This window comes from Tamandua tetradactyla, chromosome 7 (assembly GCF_023851605.1).
Source record: "Tamandua tetradactyla isolate mTamTet1 chromosome 7, mTamTet1.pri, whole genome shotgun sequence".
NCBI lineage: Eukaryota > Metazoa > Chordata > Mammalia > Pilosa > Myrmecophagidae > Tamandua > Tamandua tetradactyla.
The window spans coordinates 140,586,826-140,606,316 of NC_135333.1; the positions used below are offsets into that span (position 1 = coordinate 140,586,826).

The following is a 19,491-nucleotide window of genomic DNA, read 5'->3' on the forward strand; positions in this document are numbered from 1 at the left end:
GTGGCTTTGACTAGTTGCTACCCTATTTATTTCCTGTGTTCTTTGATTTTTAAAATTGTACCCTTTGTGATTCATTTGCTCTGAGTATAAGTACACAACTAAACAGAGACTCTAAAACCAAACAGTCCCAGGAAAGGACTAGCATATATGAAAAGTGCAATCACCAGCCCAGCAGGCACAGTCAATTGTGGGTGAGCTTGTGAATATTTACTCAGCTTCATCAGAGGGAGAGAGAATTCATTCATCCAATGTTGGGTGGTAGTGATTCTAATCATCCCTCCCCATCAAGTAAGGAAGGGCATTTTTGTCCCTTTTCTTTCCCACCCACAGCCCCAAATAACATTTAATGTCACAGGAAACCTGCTAAGACTGAGATTTGGTAATATGCATGCATTTTAACATGTTTGAATAGATAAATAAAGATGGACTGGATGTGCCTTGTAATGAACACGTTGGGTTTCCTAGTTAGCATCTCACTTCTCAGGAGGTCTTTTCAGTTTGTTCTTTTGCTAGATAACACAGCAGGAGTCAGCCACAGGTCTGGAAAGAATGAAGGAGAAGGATAATTGGAGATAAGTAAGGATTGGCTGCAGACATTAAGTAGAGCTGTGTTTTGCTGCCCTGCCTCTCATCTCCCTGTGCCCCAGTACTGTTCGTTTTGGGGGCTTCCTCTACCCACAGGTAACTATGACAATTTAGCTTTGTGTTTGAGCTGGAGGATTACAGATGTTGAGCTTTTCCCAGGAGGCATTTGCAATTATTGCAAGTTGCAGAAAAATAACTGGGTGGCTCCACCTCTCCACCTTTCCAGAAATTTCAGTTGACCTTAGCATTTCTCATTTCATGCGAGAAGAGGCATGATTTATGGATCCTGCTTGGTTTCAAAATATAGCTTAAAAGAATACATTACTAAAAGGAATGGTGAGTGCCCCCTTGCCTATTTTTAGATAGGCGATTCTCATTTGGAAACATAACACATAGAAGAAGGAAGGGAAGGCTATGCTTTCTTAACAGAAAGAACTTAACTGATGGGGCTGGAGGTTGCAACTTTTTATCCTTAATGATGTTTTCCTCGTCAGTTTCATTGGCAGATGGTCACATTGATGAATTATAGGCTGTATTGTGATGTGGGACCAAGCTTTCATATTTTCCCCTTCTTTGCCTGTTTTGAGAAGAGCACCTCAGAAGGCAAGTACTTTTCTCTCCAACTGAGCTAATTTTATCCCTTTTCATTATCCTCCATTGATTTGCTTTCCCAGGTTTTGAATGAAACTGAGATATATGTGGCTGTTTGGTTATTTTGTGACTCTGGCATAAACACTAGTTGTTCTTGCTTTAATTTCTCTGAAATGGAGCGGTAAATTGAAAAGTAGAGTAAAACCAAATATTTGCAGTACTGAGGACATTTCCCAGATGGCCAGAATGGTTCTTCAAGAAGGTCACATTCAAGAGTTTCAAGAGGGCCTCTCTTGTAGAACCAAAATGTCTTTCTGTGCCCAAGAGGACAAGCCTTTCATTTTTTTCATTCTGAAGTGGCTGTAGCAATTTCCACTTAATATAAAGTGGTGTAATATGCAAGTTGAAAACAACAGCAACAGAATTAAATGGCTTGAGGTTTTAAAAAAATTATTCTGCTCTTTGTGGAATTCTCAGCATATTTAAAAATGCAGTTCTTGTAAGTATTTAAGAGCCTTTAGGCTTTATGGGAGAATAATTTTCATGCCAAACATGTCTCTCCACCTGAAGCTCAGCTCAATGGCTGGAAGGAAGGGAGCCTGAGGGTTGTAAAGAAAGACAAAAGGGAAAATTGATTTGAAAAAGGTTACTCCTTTTCATTTTGGGGGCTTGGCAGTTTTCTTTTTTAGATGAGTGTGAATGTCTCAGTAGGATGTTGTCTGATTATAGCAAGCCTCCTACAGCTGTGGAAAACATTAACACAGTATGGCCTGGTATCACTTACTGACAAAGACAGAAATTGCACCAAATTCCAATGTGCTTCCCAGGGAACAAGGTATTGATATTTTTGCTTTAAAATGGTTTCTACACACATGAAGGGTTAAAATTACTTCTGCAAGTCCTGTCTTGAGAGGTGAATGGATTTATATGGAATAGTAATGTTTTGCCATCTCCAAACCTATTCCCAACCCTTGAGGGAAGTGATGAAATGCTACTCATTTTTTTTTGTACACCTACAGGAAGGGAACCAACTTTACTGAGTATCTGGTAGGTACCAGGCACTGGCCCAGGTACTTTCCAAATGACATCTCATTTAATCCTCACAATGTTATATAGTACTAGTATTTCCCTCAGTTTCAAATGAGGAAACTGAGGTCAAGCCCAATGATGGGTGAATAGAGGGTACCCAAAATCTTGTACTGATGTGTAGGGGTTATGGGTAGGGTCTCCAGTGCTAGCCTCCCTGAATCTCTCCTTTTAGCTTTTTGATCTTGGAGAAATTACTATGTTTGAATGCCTCAGTTTCCTCAACCATAAAATGGGACTACTGACAGTCATTAAATCACCCTACAAGTGAGCATTATATGACATACTTCATATAATATGCTATTGTTGCTATCATTATGGATAGATGAATGAATGAATGTATGTAACTGTAGGATAATGGAGTTTCCTCATCTACTATTGAAAGAGGGGGCCTAGTACTTAGCAACATTCCACCCCCAGTGGCCAAGATGCAAGACAGCCTAGATTGAATTTGGAGCTCATGGAGCTCATTAATGAAACCCAAGCTGTGGGTCTCTAAAGCCCAGAGGCCTGAAATCCCTGGCTACCATTGGTGACTGGGTATTTTAGCTCTTTCCAATATTGAGTTCTTTGAATTCAATTTCCTTGTGTTTGCTGAGCATGCACGTACGAAGGGTATTAGACCCACTGCTGTTGCTCTTGATATTTAATTTCATGGCAGCTTTTGCAGTTGGAAATTATTCCTCTAGAAAGTAAAGAGGGCTTTCTTCAAAGCAAGAAAATGCTGGGAAGCCCTATCCTGTGGTACACAGGACAAATCAAAACAAATAATTTCCAGGAGTTAAATTCTCACTCCCCCTGAGGATCCCTAGGTGCAGTAGTTTATTTTCATTATGTCTCTTGTAAAGGCAGCACCAATATTAACAACGTGAACAAAACAAACTAACGTTTTTGTTTGCTACCATCTGAAAGCTCCTTAGGGCCCATAGACTCATTTACGAAAATTCATGTGCGCAAAACTCATTTGCAAAAGCAAATAAAATATGTGATCACAAATGTACTTTACCTGACTGGCCTAGGGGACTAGCTGGGAATGTGTTTGTGCCTTTACATTCACTCTACGGCATGGTTTAGCAGTCCTGGGGCCTCCAGGCGCCTCACCCAATGAACTGCTAGCCAGCATGTCATGTCAGACAGCTTGGATGTTTTGAAATCTTGGTATAACTCAGATGGTTATGGGGGTTCTCTTTTTGTGATAAACAGAATTAAATCATTGTGATCTGTGGCCTTGAAAATGTCTCTGAAAGTTTGATCATTAAGATATTCAGCGAAGGAGACATCTCTGTGTTTAGTCAAGTTTGGACTTCTGTGTCCCTTTGGGTTAGAGTTGGCTGTTTTTGTGAAAATTCTGGTTACAAGTGGGACTGGGTGAAAATGTCTAGACAGTGACCAGCAAACCTGAGTTGGAAAAACCAGAAAAGAGAAATCTTTACATGTAAAGTAAGTAGTACATAGGGATAACTGGTAGCTACAAGAAAACTTATTAAAATTTCAGTGTCGGGCGGGCTACGGTGTCTCAGCAGGCAAGAATGCTTGCCTGCCATGCCAGAAGACACGGGTTCGATTCCTGGTGCCTGCCCATGTTAAAAAAAAAAAAAAATTCAGTGTCTTTGGAGTTTCTCTACGTCAATTAAAATATATGAGGTAGTGATGAAATAGGACAATTACATACCTCCCAGACTTTTAATTTTTTCAACATTTTAATTTCTGACTTGTTTAGCTTGATTTATTTATTTGACAAGTATTATTTATTGAGCATCTGTATGTTCCAGGCTCTGTTTTGGGTGTCAGAATATAGACATGATGAAAACAAACAAAAATCCCTGCCACAAGGAGTGTACATTCCAAAGCATGGGTATATTTAAAGGAGTACTATTTTGAGGATTAATATTTTATTTTTTTCTAGAGATTATTGATAATATTTTATCATAAAGTTAATGAGTAGTCTTTATGGTTTGTTTTCTGAATTGTGATTTTATCAAATGCAGGAACTCCAGACTTTTCTCACAGAGTTTTGGAAATCAGTCGAAATAAATGGCATTTGCTTTCCAGCAAACTTGGCTGGAATTCTACAGCATTTAGGATTTTATATATATATACATACTTTTCTGGCTTTGGACAACTTTTTTTTTCATTCTCACAGGAATAAGCAACCTTCTTATTGAACAAACATCAAGTATTTGGCTCTATTCTAGGGACACTTGGCTGCAGGCAATAGCAGTGCATGAAAGTGGTACAGCCAGCACTGTGGTGAGAGGCAGGTTACGAGAATGAGAAAGTTGTCAGATAGTGATTGAAATTTCTATCCAGGACTGTGTCCGTTGTAAGTGTAACACATGCTTGGTAACAAAAATAAATTTTGTGACCGATGAATGTTTCTTGTTTTAAGTTTCATTAGATCAAAATCAAGGTTATTCTTCTTAAAGTTAGAATAATGTCAATCTCATCCTTCTGTCATCTTAATGGATGGGAACGAAATAAGCTCCCTGGAAATTATGCAGAATTCAAGGTCTGTGCATTAAGGAATGCAGCGCATGATTCCCATCAGAAGGAAAAAAGCCTGTGACCTCCTGCCTTGATATCCCATAACCTTCCCCTAAAGGCCTAGTTCAGACCCTTAGTGGAGGTGCTAATTGCTAAGCAGTTGCAAAGTTGATGGATTTTATGTTTCACCTCTTCTCATTTCCCTTCTGCGACCCCCAGATAGAAGTGTCAATCAAGAGAGTACTGCCTAAAGTGGGGAAGGAGGGAAAAGATGGGGCAGAGACCAGAGGGACTGTCTATCCCAAGCAGATAAAAAGCTCTTGAAAATTGAGGTGTCTCCTGCCCCATGGAACATGTAGTAAAATAAACTAGAAAATGAGCTCATTCCTAATTATTTCTCTCAGATTCACTGGTCCCCTTAACCAATTCTGTGTTTACCTTCTGCTCTGTTTGGTCCTTGCCACTGAGGAAATTCGACTGTTTTCAAAGAGCACAATCAGCTCTGTGTCTCCGGCAGACTTACCATCATGACGTAAATTCTATCAATTGCCGCGTGTCACATCTTCCTCCACTGAATAAGCGAATTGCTCCCCCACACTGGAGTTCCTCTAAACAGAACACAAGCAGAGAATCTGCATCTCACATTAAGAATTCTAGCACCAAGTACTCCAGGAGGCAGCCAAGACATACCACCAAAATCAAATGTTTTCCAATTCCCCAAATTAAAAAACAATGCGTATAATGAAAATAGCTTGCTGTGGGGCCTGCTGGGGGAGAAGATCAAACAAATGGTTAAATAAAACAAAAGCATTATTGCTTATTCTTCTGTTAAGGAAAGAACCCCCACAAGTTCAGTCTCCATGGGGTAGATGTCCCTGAATTTCAGTGTCAAAAATGTATTTTTAAAACATCTTTGCTGTAAGGAGCTCAGGACTTACACAGAAAGAATAACTATGTCTCTGCTTGTTCCCAATTAGGTTTGTCTGTGGACTTTCCACCCTCTCTCCTCTCTGCAGGGATAGTGCAGGATTTTCAGAATCAACCTTCTGTTTCTAGAAAGGCTGGATTTAACTGTGCAGGCAGAATGCACCTCCCACAGCCTTCACTATTTCCAAAGAAAGTTCTTAGTCATCTCTGGGTAACATATTCCACCAGGGAGTTTTACCTATTGTCAAACCTAAGCCCCACCGTGAGTATTTTAGCTTTCTTCCTGGTATTATCCTCACTGAACATTGGTTCCGTATTGCATTTATAAAGCCTGAGCTTGCCATTCTTTGGCAAGAGGCAGAATCTGCAGCAAATGGCAACCACTGAGAATCAGGAATTGGTGGGTATTAATTTGGACAGTTGTTGAGAATTCCAGAATCCCAACTAATACCATGTAAATGAAGGGGATACCTTAGATACCTAATTATAATATATGCATGTAATTAGTTTGCTGAGGAATCTCATCTTGGGGTTTAGACCAACATAAAAGGGTTTATTTTTCCTACTCGTTGCTTTTGACTGTTTTGTGTTGAATCTTACTTTCCTTCTGGGAAACAAGTTCCTTAGCAACATATAATTTCCTGTCATTTTCAATTATTAGCGTCGTCTCATTTGGGTATTTAAGATCGAGTCCTGTTCATTTAAAAAAGATTAATCTCCAGCTTGATTCCAAATATACCCCATAAGTGCTTGCACTTGTTGGTAGAGTGTACGTTGTAGGGTGCTCTGGTTCTGAGATACCTTCTTTCCTTCCCTCTTCGAAGTTCCTCAGGGGTTGGGAGCTGAGTGGAAGAAGGGAGGAAGCCAAGGCTTTTTCTATAGGATTGCTGGAATGTCAGTGGTGGGCCCTTCCAGGCTGCACTCACCTTAGTTTAGAGGGAATCTTTCAGAGGATGCGTTCTCTGCTGAAACGTGGTCTCTGCCTAGTGTTATGTGTTGTTTTCCTGAGGCAGGACCATTCTCTCCACCTCCACCCCGCAATATGCGTGGGTGGAGGCGCGGACTCCCCTTGGCCTTGTCAGTGGTCGCACCTCTCTCGGCTGGGCCCACCTGTGCTTGGGCAGCACTTGCCAGCCTCCCTTCAGTCCTCTTTCATGGGGAATGATGGAATGCTGGGGTCCCCATTTACCTTTTGCTCAGAAAAGGTTTACTTGGGAAATAGGATGCCAGATCCCCACTTCTCGCAGGCATCTGCGGTCCTCATGGAGCACCCTACCCTCCTGACAAGAACTTCCCCATCCCTCAAACACTGCCCTCCCCAGAACCCTGAGCGTCTCTTTATTCCCTGTTAGATTTGTGGAGGAGGTGGGGTTTTGGGTAGAGTTCATGGGTAGTAGGGGCCATTTCTACTTCCTCAACCAGCCCTGCAAGGAAATGGCTGGGTTCAAAAGCAGGAGGCTTTCTCTAAAATGCAGAGTACTTACGTTGTAGCATGAAACCAGGAACGAGGCTCTGCAAGAGACTCCAGGAACGTTAAGTGGAAACAGGACTGGAGCACATAACCAGGAAAGGTTATGCGGAAATAGAATGAATAAGATTGAGGCTTTGAAGTTTCAGGAAGTAGGTTTTATTAGCCTATGGCCATAGGGCTCAGCCCAGTAGCCTCTGAAAGTCTGAGCCCTGCCCAGGGCCTGCTACAAGGTGTTTATAGATAGAATGGTTGCCAGCCTCTTCCTAATATGGCAATTGGTTATACTTGAGGGAGGTGATTGGCTGCTGGCAGTATTTTGTAATATGGTAACTGGTTACACTGGAGGGAGGTGATTGGCTGCTTGCTGGTAGGAGGTGATTGGCTGCTTGCTGGTAGATTGCGAAAGCTGAGTTACAGTGGGCAGCGGCCTGCTTGCTGCCAGGAGCTTGCTTGCTAAATTCCCTTCTTTGATGCTTGCTCATGCTAGTGAGCAATTGCATCACTTATATCTTGTTCTCGTGTTGTGTTAGGTACTGGTATTTCTACACCACCAGGACCTGGGCTGTTGTTTTCTTTTTATCAGAGCTTCTTTGGAGTGCCACAGCGGCCTATTAGGAGCGGTAAGAGGCATGGCACAAGGATGCATATGCCTAGCAGGTTTAGGACACTGATGATCAGGGTTTTGAATTCCCCAAAGGCAGAAAACCACCCTCTGAATAGGTCACCTGGGCTCCAACCTTTCCATGTCTTTAGAGGCACATGGGCTAGATAGCTTCCTGATGACTTTCCCTTATTAGTCTATTTGGAGGTAACAGTCAGTCCAATTAAATTTTCCACAAGCCCCTCCCTCATCTGCTAGGCTGCAAAAGCAGGACCGTTGTCAGAGCCGATGGTGAGCGGCATTCCATACCGAGGAATGATGTCCTTTAGGAGAGCTCCTGCTACCTCCTGGGTTGTTTCCAAGTGGGTAGGGTATACTTCTGCCCAACCTGAGAAGGTGCAGACGAATACCAGGAGATAACGATATTCCTGGGCCCGTGGCAGTTCTGTGAAGTCTACTTGTAAATCTTCAGACGGACTTAGACCTGCTAACTGGTTGTTCAGACCTCCCATCCTGGCACTGGGCTGCTTGGCGTTGTTTCTCTGGCAGGTGACACACCTCTTACATGCTAGCTTCACTCAAGAGAGAAGCTTGGGTACATAGAGGTGAGTGCCCAAACTAGCAGAGGGGTCCTTTTCCCCAAAATGAGTTTGATAGTGAACATTTTTCACTAGGGGCCAGGCTAGGCTTTCAGGGACAGTGATATGTCCGTCCTGCAAGACCCACCATCTATCATGGCATTTCTTGCCTTCCCTCACTAGCCAGTTGGGAAACTTTGACTTGGAATAGTTTGGATTTTTTCTCCACCACTGTAATGGGTGGGGGATGAGGGGAGCAAAGAGCAGTTTGGACTCTGGAGGGAATAGCCCCAGTGCCAGCTGTCTGGCATCTGAGTCCACCTTGCATTTGCCTTTTGCAATTAAGGAGTTTCTCTTCTGGTGGCCACAGCAGTGAATGTCGGCCACGGTGGAGGGGGCCCAGACTGCCTCCAGCACGGCCAGGGTTTCTGCCCATCCTTGATGTGCTTTCCCCCTGCCGTTATCAGCCCTTGTTCTTTGTACAATGCCCCATGCACATCTAGGATTGTAAACGCATACTTTGAGCCAGTGTAGATGTTGACTTCTTGTCCTGTTGCCAACTGCAGACCCCTGGCGAGCACTATAAGCTCAGCCTTTTGGGCTGATGTTCCTGAGGGTAGGGCCTTTAGTATGTCTACTAGGGTGACAACTGCATACCTAGCATAGCACATCCCATCCTTCACCACACTGCTCCCATTGGTGAACAGTTCAATGCTGGGGTATTTTAATGGTTGGTGTTTGAGTTCTGGGTGACTGGAGTAGATTTCGTCCACAGTTTCTACACAGTTATGTTTTGGGGCCCCCGACCCGACAGGCAGCAGAGTGTCAGGGTTTGACAGATGCTGAGAGGTAAGTTTGGGGTTTCGTACAAGGTGGCCTGGTACTTGGTGAGTCTCACATTCAACAGCCAGAGGTGCCCCTTATGCTCCATAAGGCTGGTGACCGAATGGGGAACCCACACTGTCAGTTCTTGCCCAAATGTGAACTTTCTGGCCTCACGGACTAGGAGGGCAGTGGCAGTGAAGGCTCTTAGGCAGGAAGGCCATCCTAGTGCTACATTGTCCAATTGCCTGGAGAGGTAGGCTACAGGCTCTTTCCATTATCCAAGGGTCTGGGTTAAGACCCCAATTCCTGCTCATGGACATACAGTGTGAAGGGTTTTTCTAAGTCCTGGAGGTCTAGACTTGGAGCCTGTGTGAGTGCTGTCTTTAGATGCTGGAAAGCATGCTCTTGTTTGGTTCCCCACTGGAATGTGTCCTTGTCACCCCACTTTGTGACTTTGTAGAGGGATCTTGCTAGGAGTGCATAGTTCGGGATCCAGACTCTGCAGAACCCGGGTGCCCCTAGAAACTCCCTGACCTGTTTTCTGGAAGTTGGTGTGGGAATGGCACAAACTACTTGCTTGTGCTCTGGTCCCAGGCTCTGGGTCCCTTGCTGTAGGTAAAAACCCAGATATCTGACTGGCTGCTGGCAGATTTGGGCCTTCTGAGACACACATTACCCTGTTGGCCCAGGTGACGGAGAAGGTACTCTGTCTCTTGCTCACAGTCACTGAGGGATTCAGTAGCAAGCAGGAGGTCATCTACATATTGTAGGATGGTGCAGCTGTAATCTTTGGCTGGGAACAATTGAAGGTCCTTCCCTAGTGCTTGCTCAAAAATAGTGGGGGAGTTTTTGAACCCCTGAGGCAACCAAGTCCAGATATACTGTTTTCCGTTTTCACCAGAGGGCCTTTCTCATTTGAAGGCAAATATTTCCTGAGTGACTGGGGTTACCTGGATGCAGAAGAAAGGATCCTTCAAGTTTGAGCATGAGAACCATTTGGCTTTCCCTGGGACCAGGCTGAGGAGGCTATACAGGTTGGGAACCACGGGGTGAATGGTTTCTGTGGCTGCACTGACTGCTCGGGTGGCAGTGGGTGTTCCATGGGGAGTTGCAGGGCTGGATAATCTGGTGGGATTCCAGCTGTGCCAAATGGCTTTGGATCCGCTCGAGGCCCTTCTGAGGGATCTGGTACTGTCGCACTGCCACAGGGTGTGCCATGGGGCTTCAGGGCAGTTACCGCTGAGGACAGTGCTTGGCTGAGCCAGGCAGGTTGTGTTCAGCCTAGATGCTTGGAATGTCTGGAAATGGCAGGCTAGGGCAGACCTCCTCTCCTGCCCTGGGCTCCTTGTGCAGCTGACATTCTTCGCCCATTGGTGTGGTTAGAAGTAAGATCTTCTAGGGCCATCAATCCCTAAGGAGGCTTTTCCTCTGCACCTAAAAGTCATCTGGGCATGCAGCTTCCTGAGGAGGGCTCTTCCCAGTAGCAGCACTGGATTTTCTGGCACATACAGGAACTGGTGTGACACTGAGCAGCTTCCAATACTGCATTCTCTGGTCTTGAAGAACGTTTTCTTTCATACCACACCAGTGGTGCTATGTCTACTGTTCAGGCTAAAAATGGCTGAGCTCCCCAGATGCTGGGTTACTACTGAGTGTTCAGCACTGGTATCTACCATAAAGTCCAGTGCTTGGCCCCCCAGTTTTACCTCGACCACAGGTTCCTATGGGTCTAGAAAAATGGAACCTGGTCTGTCCTAGTAGGAAAGCTTGTCACTGGCCAGGGCAATGGCGGCAGAATCAGGGTGAGGCCTGGAGCTGGCATCCTGCCCTCTCCTGTGTGCTGAAGGGGCAGATTTGGTGGGGCACCTCTCTCAATGCCCTTCCTCCTTGCAGTAGGCACACTGGTTCCATCCCAGGGGCACTTGGGCTCGCTGGGCTTGCCCTTCAGTTTCTTGTGTGGCTCATCCACCACTTGGGCAAAGAACCCTTTACCCACCCTGGCTTCTTCTTTGTGATGTCCAGCCAGGTGGCAATGTAGGGAAACTGATCTGCGTGTCCAGGAGCCTCTGCCACTATACTATAAACTGCCTTCATCTTTTTTAATTCAGAAGTTCCCTCGGATGGCCAATCTACCCCAAAGGTGGTCCATTCTAATTCACACAAGTTCCTTAGTTGTCTGGGGGTCAGCTTGACTCCCTAGTCATCAGTAAAAAGCTTTCTTAAAGTTGGACATCATGCACTGTAATGGTGTCTTCCTGAGCTCTCCTCCCATATAGGCAGAGCCAACAGATAGGGAGGGGGTTACTAATCATATAACAGAGGGTTTCAGACAGACTCACTTCGTTCGGTCTGGTCTGGCCCTTAGCAGGGTCGCAGGAATCACAGGGTCCGAACTCAGTCATGGCCTGGAACACAGGTCCTACGGCCCAGGACTTCCTTTCACTCACACAGTCGCACACACATACTCCACCACCCCTCCTGCACTGCCCTTCCCATGACCAAACCTGAGACTTCCGTTTCCCCTGTCCTCCAGGTGGAGACCGGTACTCAGATAGTTTTGGGAGGTGATCAGACTCCCCTTCCACTCACGCTCCCCTAGCCTTTTATGAGTGGGCTGACACTGAACATACCCCAGTGCTTACCAATCAGATGGGTGGTGCTTCCTGGTACCTAGTTCCTGAAACTGTCCTGGATCCATTGCCCCAGCCAGGGAGGTCAGGAGTCCAAAAGATGGGGAAAAGCCCCATTGCCATCACTGGATTCTGTTGAGTCTCTGGTTCAGGCAACGTTGCTGCCTCGGGTGAAGGAGGTGAGAATATCACCAGCTTCTCAATCCCGGACGAACCTCCAGAAATGTAGTGTGAAACCAGGAATGGGGTTCTGCAAGAGTCTCCAGGAACATTATGCAGAAACAGGACTGGCGTGAGTCACCAGGAACAAGGCTTCAAGCTTCCAGGAACATTACACGCTGAACAGAACTGGGATTGAGGCTCCAAAGTTCAGGAAGTAGGTTTTATTAGTCTGTGGTAATAGGGCTCAGCTAAGTAGCCTCTGAAAGTCTGAGCTGGAACAGGGACTGGCACACGGTATTTATAGACAGAATGGCAGTTAGCATCTTCCTAATATGGCAATTGGTTACACTTGAGGGAGGTGATTGGCTGCTGGCAGCACTTTTTTAATATGGTAACTGGCTACACTTGAGGGAGGTGATTGGCTGCTCATTGGTGGGAGGTGATAACCAGAACCAGGAAGGGTTGCAAAAGCTGAGTTTGGAGGGGTAGGGGCCTGCTTGCTACAATAGTAATAATAGATGCTATTAATAGTAGTATCTACCTCATGGCCTTGTGAGAATCAAATGAGTTAATTCATATAAAAACACTTCCTCTTAAAAAAGAATCTGGCACATGGTAAGCTCTTAAATACTAGCTATCTTTAAAACTATATTTACATAGAAAAAGAGGAGTTTCTTATTTTGCATATTTTAAAATGAAAATTAAATGGATAAACCTAGCATTTACTCTACGATGAAGTCATTTAAACATTACTGTAAAGCATTACCTGGCAGGAAGGGGTTGGGGTGGGGTGAAAAATCTCCTGGTTTCAGAGTTAGACTTCCCTGAGATATCTTGAGATAGAACAGGACTGCACCAGTCATTAACTCAAAGAGCAGGCTAGTTAGCAACCCACTCAGGGCAGACAAGAGGGAACAGATGAGAATATACATAACCTATCCATATTCCCAAGCCTTGTGATGCTGGAAATTCATTATTAAGTCTGAGGCCTGCATACATTTTCTTCCTTACCCAAACTTACACTTGTACACTTGTTCCCTTTCTACTACTTCCATGCATCCCATTTCCTATATTCAGCTCCTCTCTGAAACGCACCCTGCTTACAGATTGATGTCAAAGGGAAAGTTTGACCTAACGATTTTTTTCAAATGGCTTCTCAATATTTCGTTTATTGTTTCAGCCTCAACGCTTTCCTTCCTTCTGACTGTGCACAGCCCTTATTAGCTTTATTGGCTTACTCAACTCAAATTGATTTAGTTGAATTTTCTGGAGACAGAGACAGACCATTTATATATTTATTTCCTTCTGCCCTTTCTATTTTTATCTTTCCATTTCAAGCTTGCATCCTAAATTCATCACAGATGCTAGTCCTAAGCAGTTTTGATCTTCCTAGCAAATATTTGCCAAGCCTCGTGATGCTGGAAAAATTTGTAATTTTTATTTGTTATCAACTGCCAAATTTAAATAAGGCTAATCTTGTTCTAATTTGGTTTGTATGAACCCTAATCTTGGTACTTAGAGAAAGCAAATGTTAATTTCTGGTTCTTTCTTCAGTATATGTTCTCCCTCATCCCTCATATTATTTTTTTTTAAAAAAAGGGGAATTTAGTAAGTTGCTAGTGTACAGTTCTAAGGCCGAGAAAATGTCCCAATTAAAGCAAGTCTGTAGAAATGTCCAATCAAAGGTATCCGTCCAGGGAAAGATACCTTGGTTCAAGAAGGCCAATGAAGTTCAGGATTTCTCTCTCCAAGTGAGAAGGCACATAGCAGACACAGTCAGGGCTTTTCTCTCAACTGGAAAGGCACATGTTGAACACGGCGTCATCTGCTAGCTTTCTCTCCTGGCTTCCGGTTTCATGAAGTTCCCTGGGAGGTGTTTTCCTTCTTCATCTCCAAAGTTCGCTGGCTCTCCAGAGGTCACTGGCTCATGGACTCTCTGCTTCGTGGTGTTACAGCATTCTCTACACTCTCTGAATCTCCTTTCTCCAAAACCTCATATTATATTTAATAAAAAATAGTTTGGGGCAGTAGGAACGATGTTTGCAACCTGAACCTTAAGCAGAAACTGTTTTAGAAGAACAGTCTGAATTATGTAGAGGATAGAGGGGTGGGGAGGTTTGATACCTGCTCTTGTTATAGTCTTCTTCCCTATTTTATTACTTCAGTAGGTCCTACTATAAGACCCCCAGCTTGTTAAAGGTTCTTTCAGCTCTGGAAACCTGAGTGGCATTTTGCTGTATGTTCTTGGGTCCTGGTGACTGCCTGTTACAGGTGGGCTATATAGATCGCAGGAGCGAGAATTCCTAGTTTTGGGTAAATCCACACATTGTGCATGTATATTTGCTGACTCTAGGGGTAGAATTCTGGAGGAAGGCTAGAGTGGGCAGTGGGGCATGCTGCAGGTAGTGGTTGCATAGGCTGTCAGAGGTTTTCTTACCCCTGAGTTTCACTTTCACAGTGTGTGTGTTAACCAGAGGTTAACTTCATGTTCTAGTCCCTCATGTGGTTTGCAAAAGAACCTGTCCATCTTCATTTCTTTCTACTGGTCCCACGTTGCAGCAGGAGTTATGTTTCCTGTGTTGGCTGCTGGCTGTTGTTAGAACATAATTTCCTCCTCACCTTTCTTTTGGTCAGGGAATCTTCAGATTTGTTCTGGCCAGTGAGGCTCAGTTCAAATTGTGCCACCTTCAGGAAGCTCTTCCTGACCACTCCAGGCCAGGAAGCCCTCTCCATATTCTAAACCAGGGGTCAGCACTCTACTGCTCAAGGGCCAAATCAGGGCCACTGCCTGTTTTTGTAACCCATCCAGTTTGTACTGTCTGTGGCTGCTTTTGAGCTATGATGGTGGAGTTGAGGAGTTGCATTAGACACTCTATACCCGACGAGCTGAAAATGTTTACTGTCTGGCCCTGTACAAAAAGCCCGTGGACCCCAGTTCTAAACAGAAAGAGAGGATTTAGCGTGTGCATCTCTCAGCATGATGTGCAATAAATACATGCTCCTATTTTGTGGTTTGCAAAACTCTTACTTTTAAATTCAGCATAGTCCTTTAGACATTTTGGGCACTGAACAAATAATCTCAAAATTACACTTGGAGATTGGGGTGAGTCTGGGCAAGGAACCAAGAGAACCCACAAGGCAATTTTATTTTCAAGAGACAACATCCATTTATTACTGTTGTCAGATGATTGCAGAAAAGGTTCTCAGAGTACAATTTTGTAACTAAACCAGTTTCTTCCAACCCAGAATCTTACTTGTTACTGATCTCAGTTTAAGAATATAAATCTTAGCAAATTTCTATAAGGATTTGTAAAGATATAACAATTCCATCAAATCATTGATATGGAAGTCTGATTGACACACACAAAATTAGAAGGCTAGTATTTACTTTACAAAATAAACCCCATTGACTCCTTTTAAACACTCAGGTGGCCTAATTTACAAAAATCTGACTTGTGAAAGGCATCAAGGTGAGAATACACTTAACTCAGGGAACCCAAAGCTAGATTTATTCATTTGTTTTCTCTCCCATCTAGTGGTCAGCCCATTCCCAGAGTGGAGTACACGGAGGAAGAGACTAAAACGTGGGGCGTTGTATTCCGGGAGCTCTCCAAACTCTATCCCACTCACGCTTGCCAGGAGTATTTGAAAAACTTCCCTCTGCTGACTAAATACTGTGGCTACAGGGAGGACAATGTACCTCAACTTGAAGATGTTTCCATGTTTTTGAAAGGTAAGGTATCAGTTTCACGGCTGTGAAAACAGATAGCATACAACGGGTTGGCTTAACAGGAATTTCTTGGCTCACTGTTTCAGAGACTAGAAGGATTACTTCCTCCCAGGCTCAGTATCTTCGGGCTGGCCAGCAATCTTTGGGGATCCTTTGCCCTTCTGGTACATGGAAATGCATATGGTGGCATCTTTACCTTTCTCCTCTGGGTTCTAGTCTGTTGATTGCCAGCTTACTCCCCGTGGCTTTCTCCTTCCATGTCCAATTTCCTTTTCTTATAAGGACTCCAGCAATACTGAATTGTCTTACCCTCATTCGGTTTGGTCCTGTCTTAACTAATCACATGTTCAAAGGTTCTATTTACAAATGGGCTTACACCCATGGAACCAGGGGTTTGGGAGCTGAATGTCCCTTTTGTGGGAAATACTATTCAATCCCCAATGTAAGACTTCACATAGGCTGTCTTTTACTAGACAGCATCCTCATTTGCCTTCTACGGACACAGCAATGGCCCTTTTTCCAAAAAAGGAAAAGTAGCTGATTTTCTTTGCCAACAGTGATTTAGAAAGAGAAGCATTGAGCCAACAATTACCTGTGACCACCTGCGGGAAGCAGAGGCCGGAGACTCCGGGCAGGGGAGTTTGACTCAGCTGTTTTGTGGCTCATGGACCTGGTGGGGTCTCTCTGTGGTAGGCTGTTCTCAATTCCCCAAAGGATAATTAGCAAGTTGTTCTGCTTTGAGCTTTTTCTGAGCCAGGGGCTGCTCAGCTGGGGCTACATAGGTATAGTGCACATAGATACAGAATGATCTCAAGCATATCCTTTTACTTGTTGTTTTGTTAAAAATATATAAACCAGATGAAGACAAATCATGGATAAAGTTGAATATTAGGGTCTTTGCTCTGGGGGAAGCCAGTCAATCAATCAATATTTTAAAAGTATAAATTGTATGCCAGGGACTGTACTCACTGCTGATGTTATAGCAGTGAACAAAATCCAGATACCTCAAGTTCATGTTCTCTGTACTGTCACTCTCCTCACTGACCCTCCTGGCGCAGTAACTAGGAAAACTTAGGATTTTTGGTATGGTGCACTGGGAGGCAACATTTCATCATTGCTTCACTTTCTCCTCTGTTCTTCAATATGGTCAAATCTGAGTGCTCATCTTCCTCTCCTCCCCACTTTCAAATGCAACAGTTCTAAAAGCAAAAACATCATGGGTTTACCTGCCTCATCTGGAGCTCACTTCCTTGCCTGTCTTCCCTCTATCAGAGATGCTTTATTCTCTAGACTTATTAGACTTGGCTCTAAGGACTCATCCTCTTGGGTTCCCACCTTCCTTCCTCCCTCAAATCCAATTAGTCTTTGTATTAGTTTTCCACTGTTTTTCTAACAAATTACTACAAATGTAGTGGCTCAAAACAGCATGATTTAATTATCTTATAGTTCTGGAGATCAGAAGTCTAAGGTCAGCGGAGTTGTGCTCCTCCTGGAGACTGCAGGGAAAATCTGTTTCCTTGCCTTTTACACCTTCTAGGGGGTCCCTGCATTCCTTGTTTTGTTTTGCTTTGCCCCTTCCTGACATCACCCCAATGTCTTGCTTCCATCACCCTATATCCTTCTCTGACTTTGACCCTTCTGCTTTCCTCTTAAAAGTGCCCTTGTGGATAATCCAGGATGATCTCCCCAGCTAAGATCCTTAATTCAATACATCTGCAAAGTCCCTTTTGCCATTCAAGGTAACATATTCACTGGTTCTGGCAATTGGGATATGGACATCTTTGGGGGAGGGGGACATTATTTAGCTTATCATTAGTCTTGTCACTTCTGGCATCATGACCCATTCATTGTAAATCTGCCCTTTTTGTCCCATTCCACTGCCACCACCCAAGTTGAAGTTCCCATCATTTCATAACCTTGATTCCTATATTTTCTCCCTGCTCTCCTGCCTACTGCTTTCAGAAAAAGCTTCCTAAAATATTACTTTCTTTCTGGCATCTTAGCTCAGAAACTATCAGTGACACCCTATTACTTTTACAGGGGTCAGCAAACATTTTCTGTAAAGAGACAGATAGTAAATGTCTTCGGCTTTGCAAGCCAAGAGGCAGTATCAAGGCTATTATGTAGGTACTTATATAACTATTTAAAGCTTGACCATTAAAAAGTGTAGAACCCTTGCCTAGTTCATGGGGCATACAAAAATAATCAATGACCCAGATTTGGCCTTAGGCCATAGTTTGCTGACCCTTGGTTTATAAGATCAAGTCTGAGCTGCTGATTGTGAACTCAAGGCCTTAACCCAGCTCTGAAAATGTGTTCCCTACTATTCTCCCCTGTAAAGCCTCTGCTGTAGCTCTGGGTTCTCTATACTTTGCTTAGGCTCTGCTAGGAAACTTGTTTCTTCTCCACCTACCCGGATCTACCCATATTGCAAGATTCAGAGCCAGCCCTGCCTTCTCCATGAATTCTGATCATTCCAGCCGCCATGATCTCTCCCATCTGATTTCATTACATATCATGAATGTGTCAGGGACAGATGGGGGTGGCTTGACAGCTAACCCACCAAGAACCACATGTAGCACTATGGGTATTTCTGTGGCGAAAGATCCAAAGTATGAACATCATCCACTACATTTGTTACTAAGAAAAAGGGATTGAGAACCACTGATTGGTATCACTTAACTAGCAGCTAATTACATAATGCCTTAATTTGCTGTTTATTATATTCTCCTTCATGGCTAAGACATGTCATGTCCTTTTTGGTTTCCCACAGAGTTACCATGACTTGCTTGTGCATATCTGAGATTTACACTTTATGTATTATTTCTCAAACCTCAGTAATCAGCATACCATCTCATAATTTTTTGCCGTATCTGTCTCCCAACTTTAATATTATTTACTTAATATTTATGGGCTGCAGTATGTTGTAGTGGTTAAGAGCATGGGTTCTGGATGCAGAATGCATGTGTTTTGGTCCCCTTTTTGCCACTGACTGTGTGATCTTAGATGAGTTCTCTTAACCTTTCTGTGCCTCAGTTTCTTCTTCTGTAAATGGAGATAATCATTCCTACCTCACAAGGTAGTTTTGAGAGGAAACTAATTGACAAAACTTAAATTCCTAAAGTTATTGTCTGATACATATTAAGCATAGTTGAATCAGCTATTATTATTATTTTTCATGACCCTTGGTAGAACGCATGCTGGGAGCTCAGTTTGCATCACTTATTGGCATGCGGCAAGGCCAATGTAAATGTATGTATGTATTATTATTTTGAATTGACTCACTTTAAAGAACTTTATTTGAAAAGGAAACTTTTAAAGGAATAGCATCTACGAATTCGATGTTCTCGATGTGACAGTATGGTAGTTTGAAGCTGAATGGACCCTGGAAAATCATGTTCTTAAAGCTAATCCATTCTTGTGGGCATAAACCTGTTGTGGGCGGGGCTTTTTGATTAACTTATGTCAGTTGAGATGTGCTCCTGTGGGTCTTAATCCTCTTACTGGAGTCCTTTATAAGAGAATGAAATTCAGAGAAAGACATCAGAAAAAGACATAGAAGCTCAGAGAGAGCCTCAGAAACAGTGATGAAACCACTGAAGCCAGAAGCTGGAAGCATTGCAACCTGGAAGAGAAGGGAGAGTGCAGCAGAAGTTACAGTGTGCCTCACCATGTGACAGAGCCCAGGGTCACCAGCAGCCTGTCTTTTCAGGAAGAAAGTATCGCTCTGTTGGACGTTTTCATGGCCTCAGAACCGTTAACTTGTAAACTAATAAACTTCCGTGTTTAAATCCAGCCCATTTCTGGTATAGTACATTTAG

The 19,491-nt window shown here is 43.7% G+C and overlaps 1 protein-coding gene and 1 long non-coding RNA gene across 2 annotated transcripts in view; one reads left to right on the forward strand and one right to left on the reverse strand.

The window, feature by feature from the left end:
* The window catches only part of TPH2 (tryptophan hydroxylase 2), a 103,160-nt gene that overhangs the window by 21,010 nt on the left and 62,659 nt on the right, over positions 1 to 19,491 (forward strand). The window contains exon 6 of the mRNA XM_077111448.1: positions 15,477 to 15,673. Coding sequence (XP_076967563.1) covers positions 15,477 to 15,673 — 197 coding nt within the window. The remainder of the gene's footprint in view (positions 1 to 15,476; positions 15,674 to 19,491) is intronic.
* On the reverse strand, positions 196 to 7,340 carry LOC143690194 (uncharacterized). The gene is made up of 3 exons (XR_013179029.1): positions 7,158 to 7,340; positions 5,270 to 5,354; positions 196 to 540 (listed from the first exon to the last, which is right to left on the reverse strand). It is a non-coding gene; the product is annotated as an uncharacterized LOC143690194 (long non-coding RNA).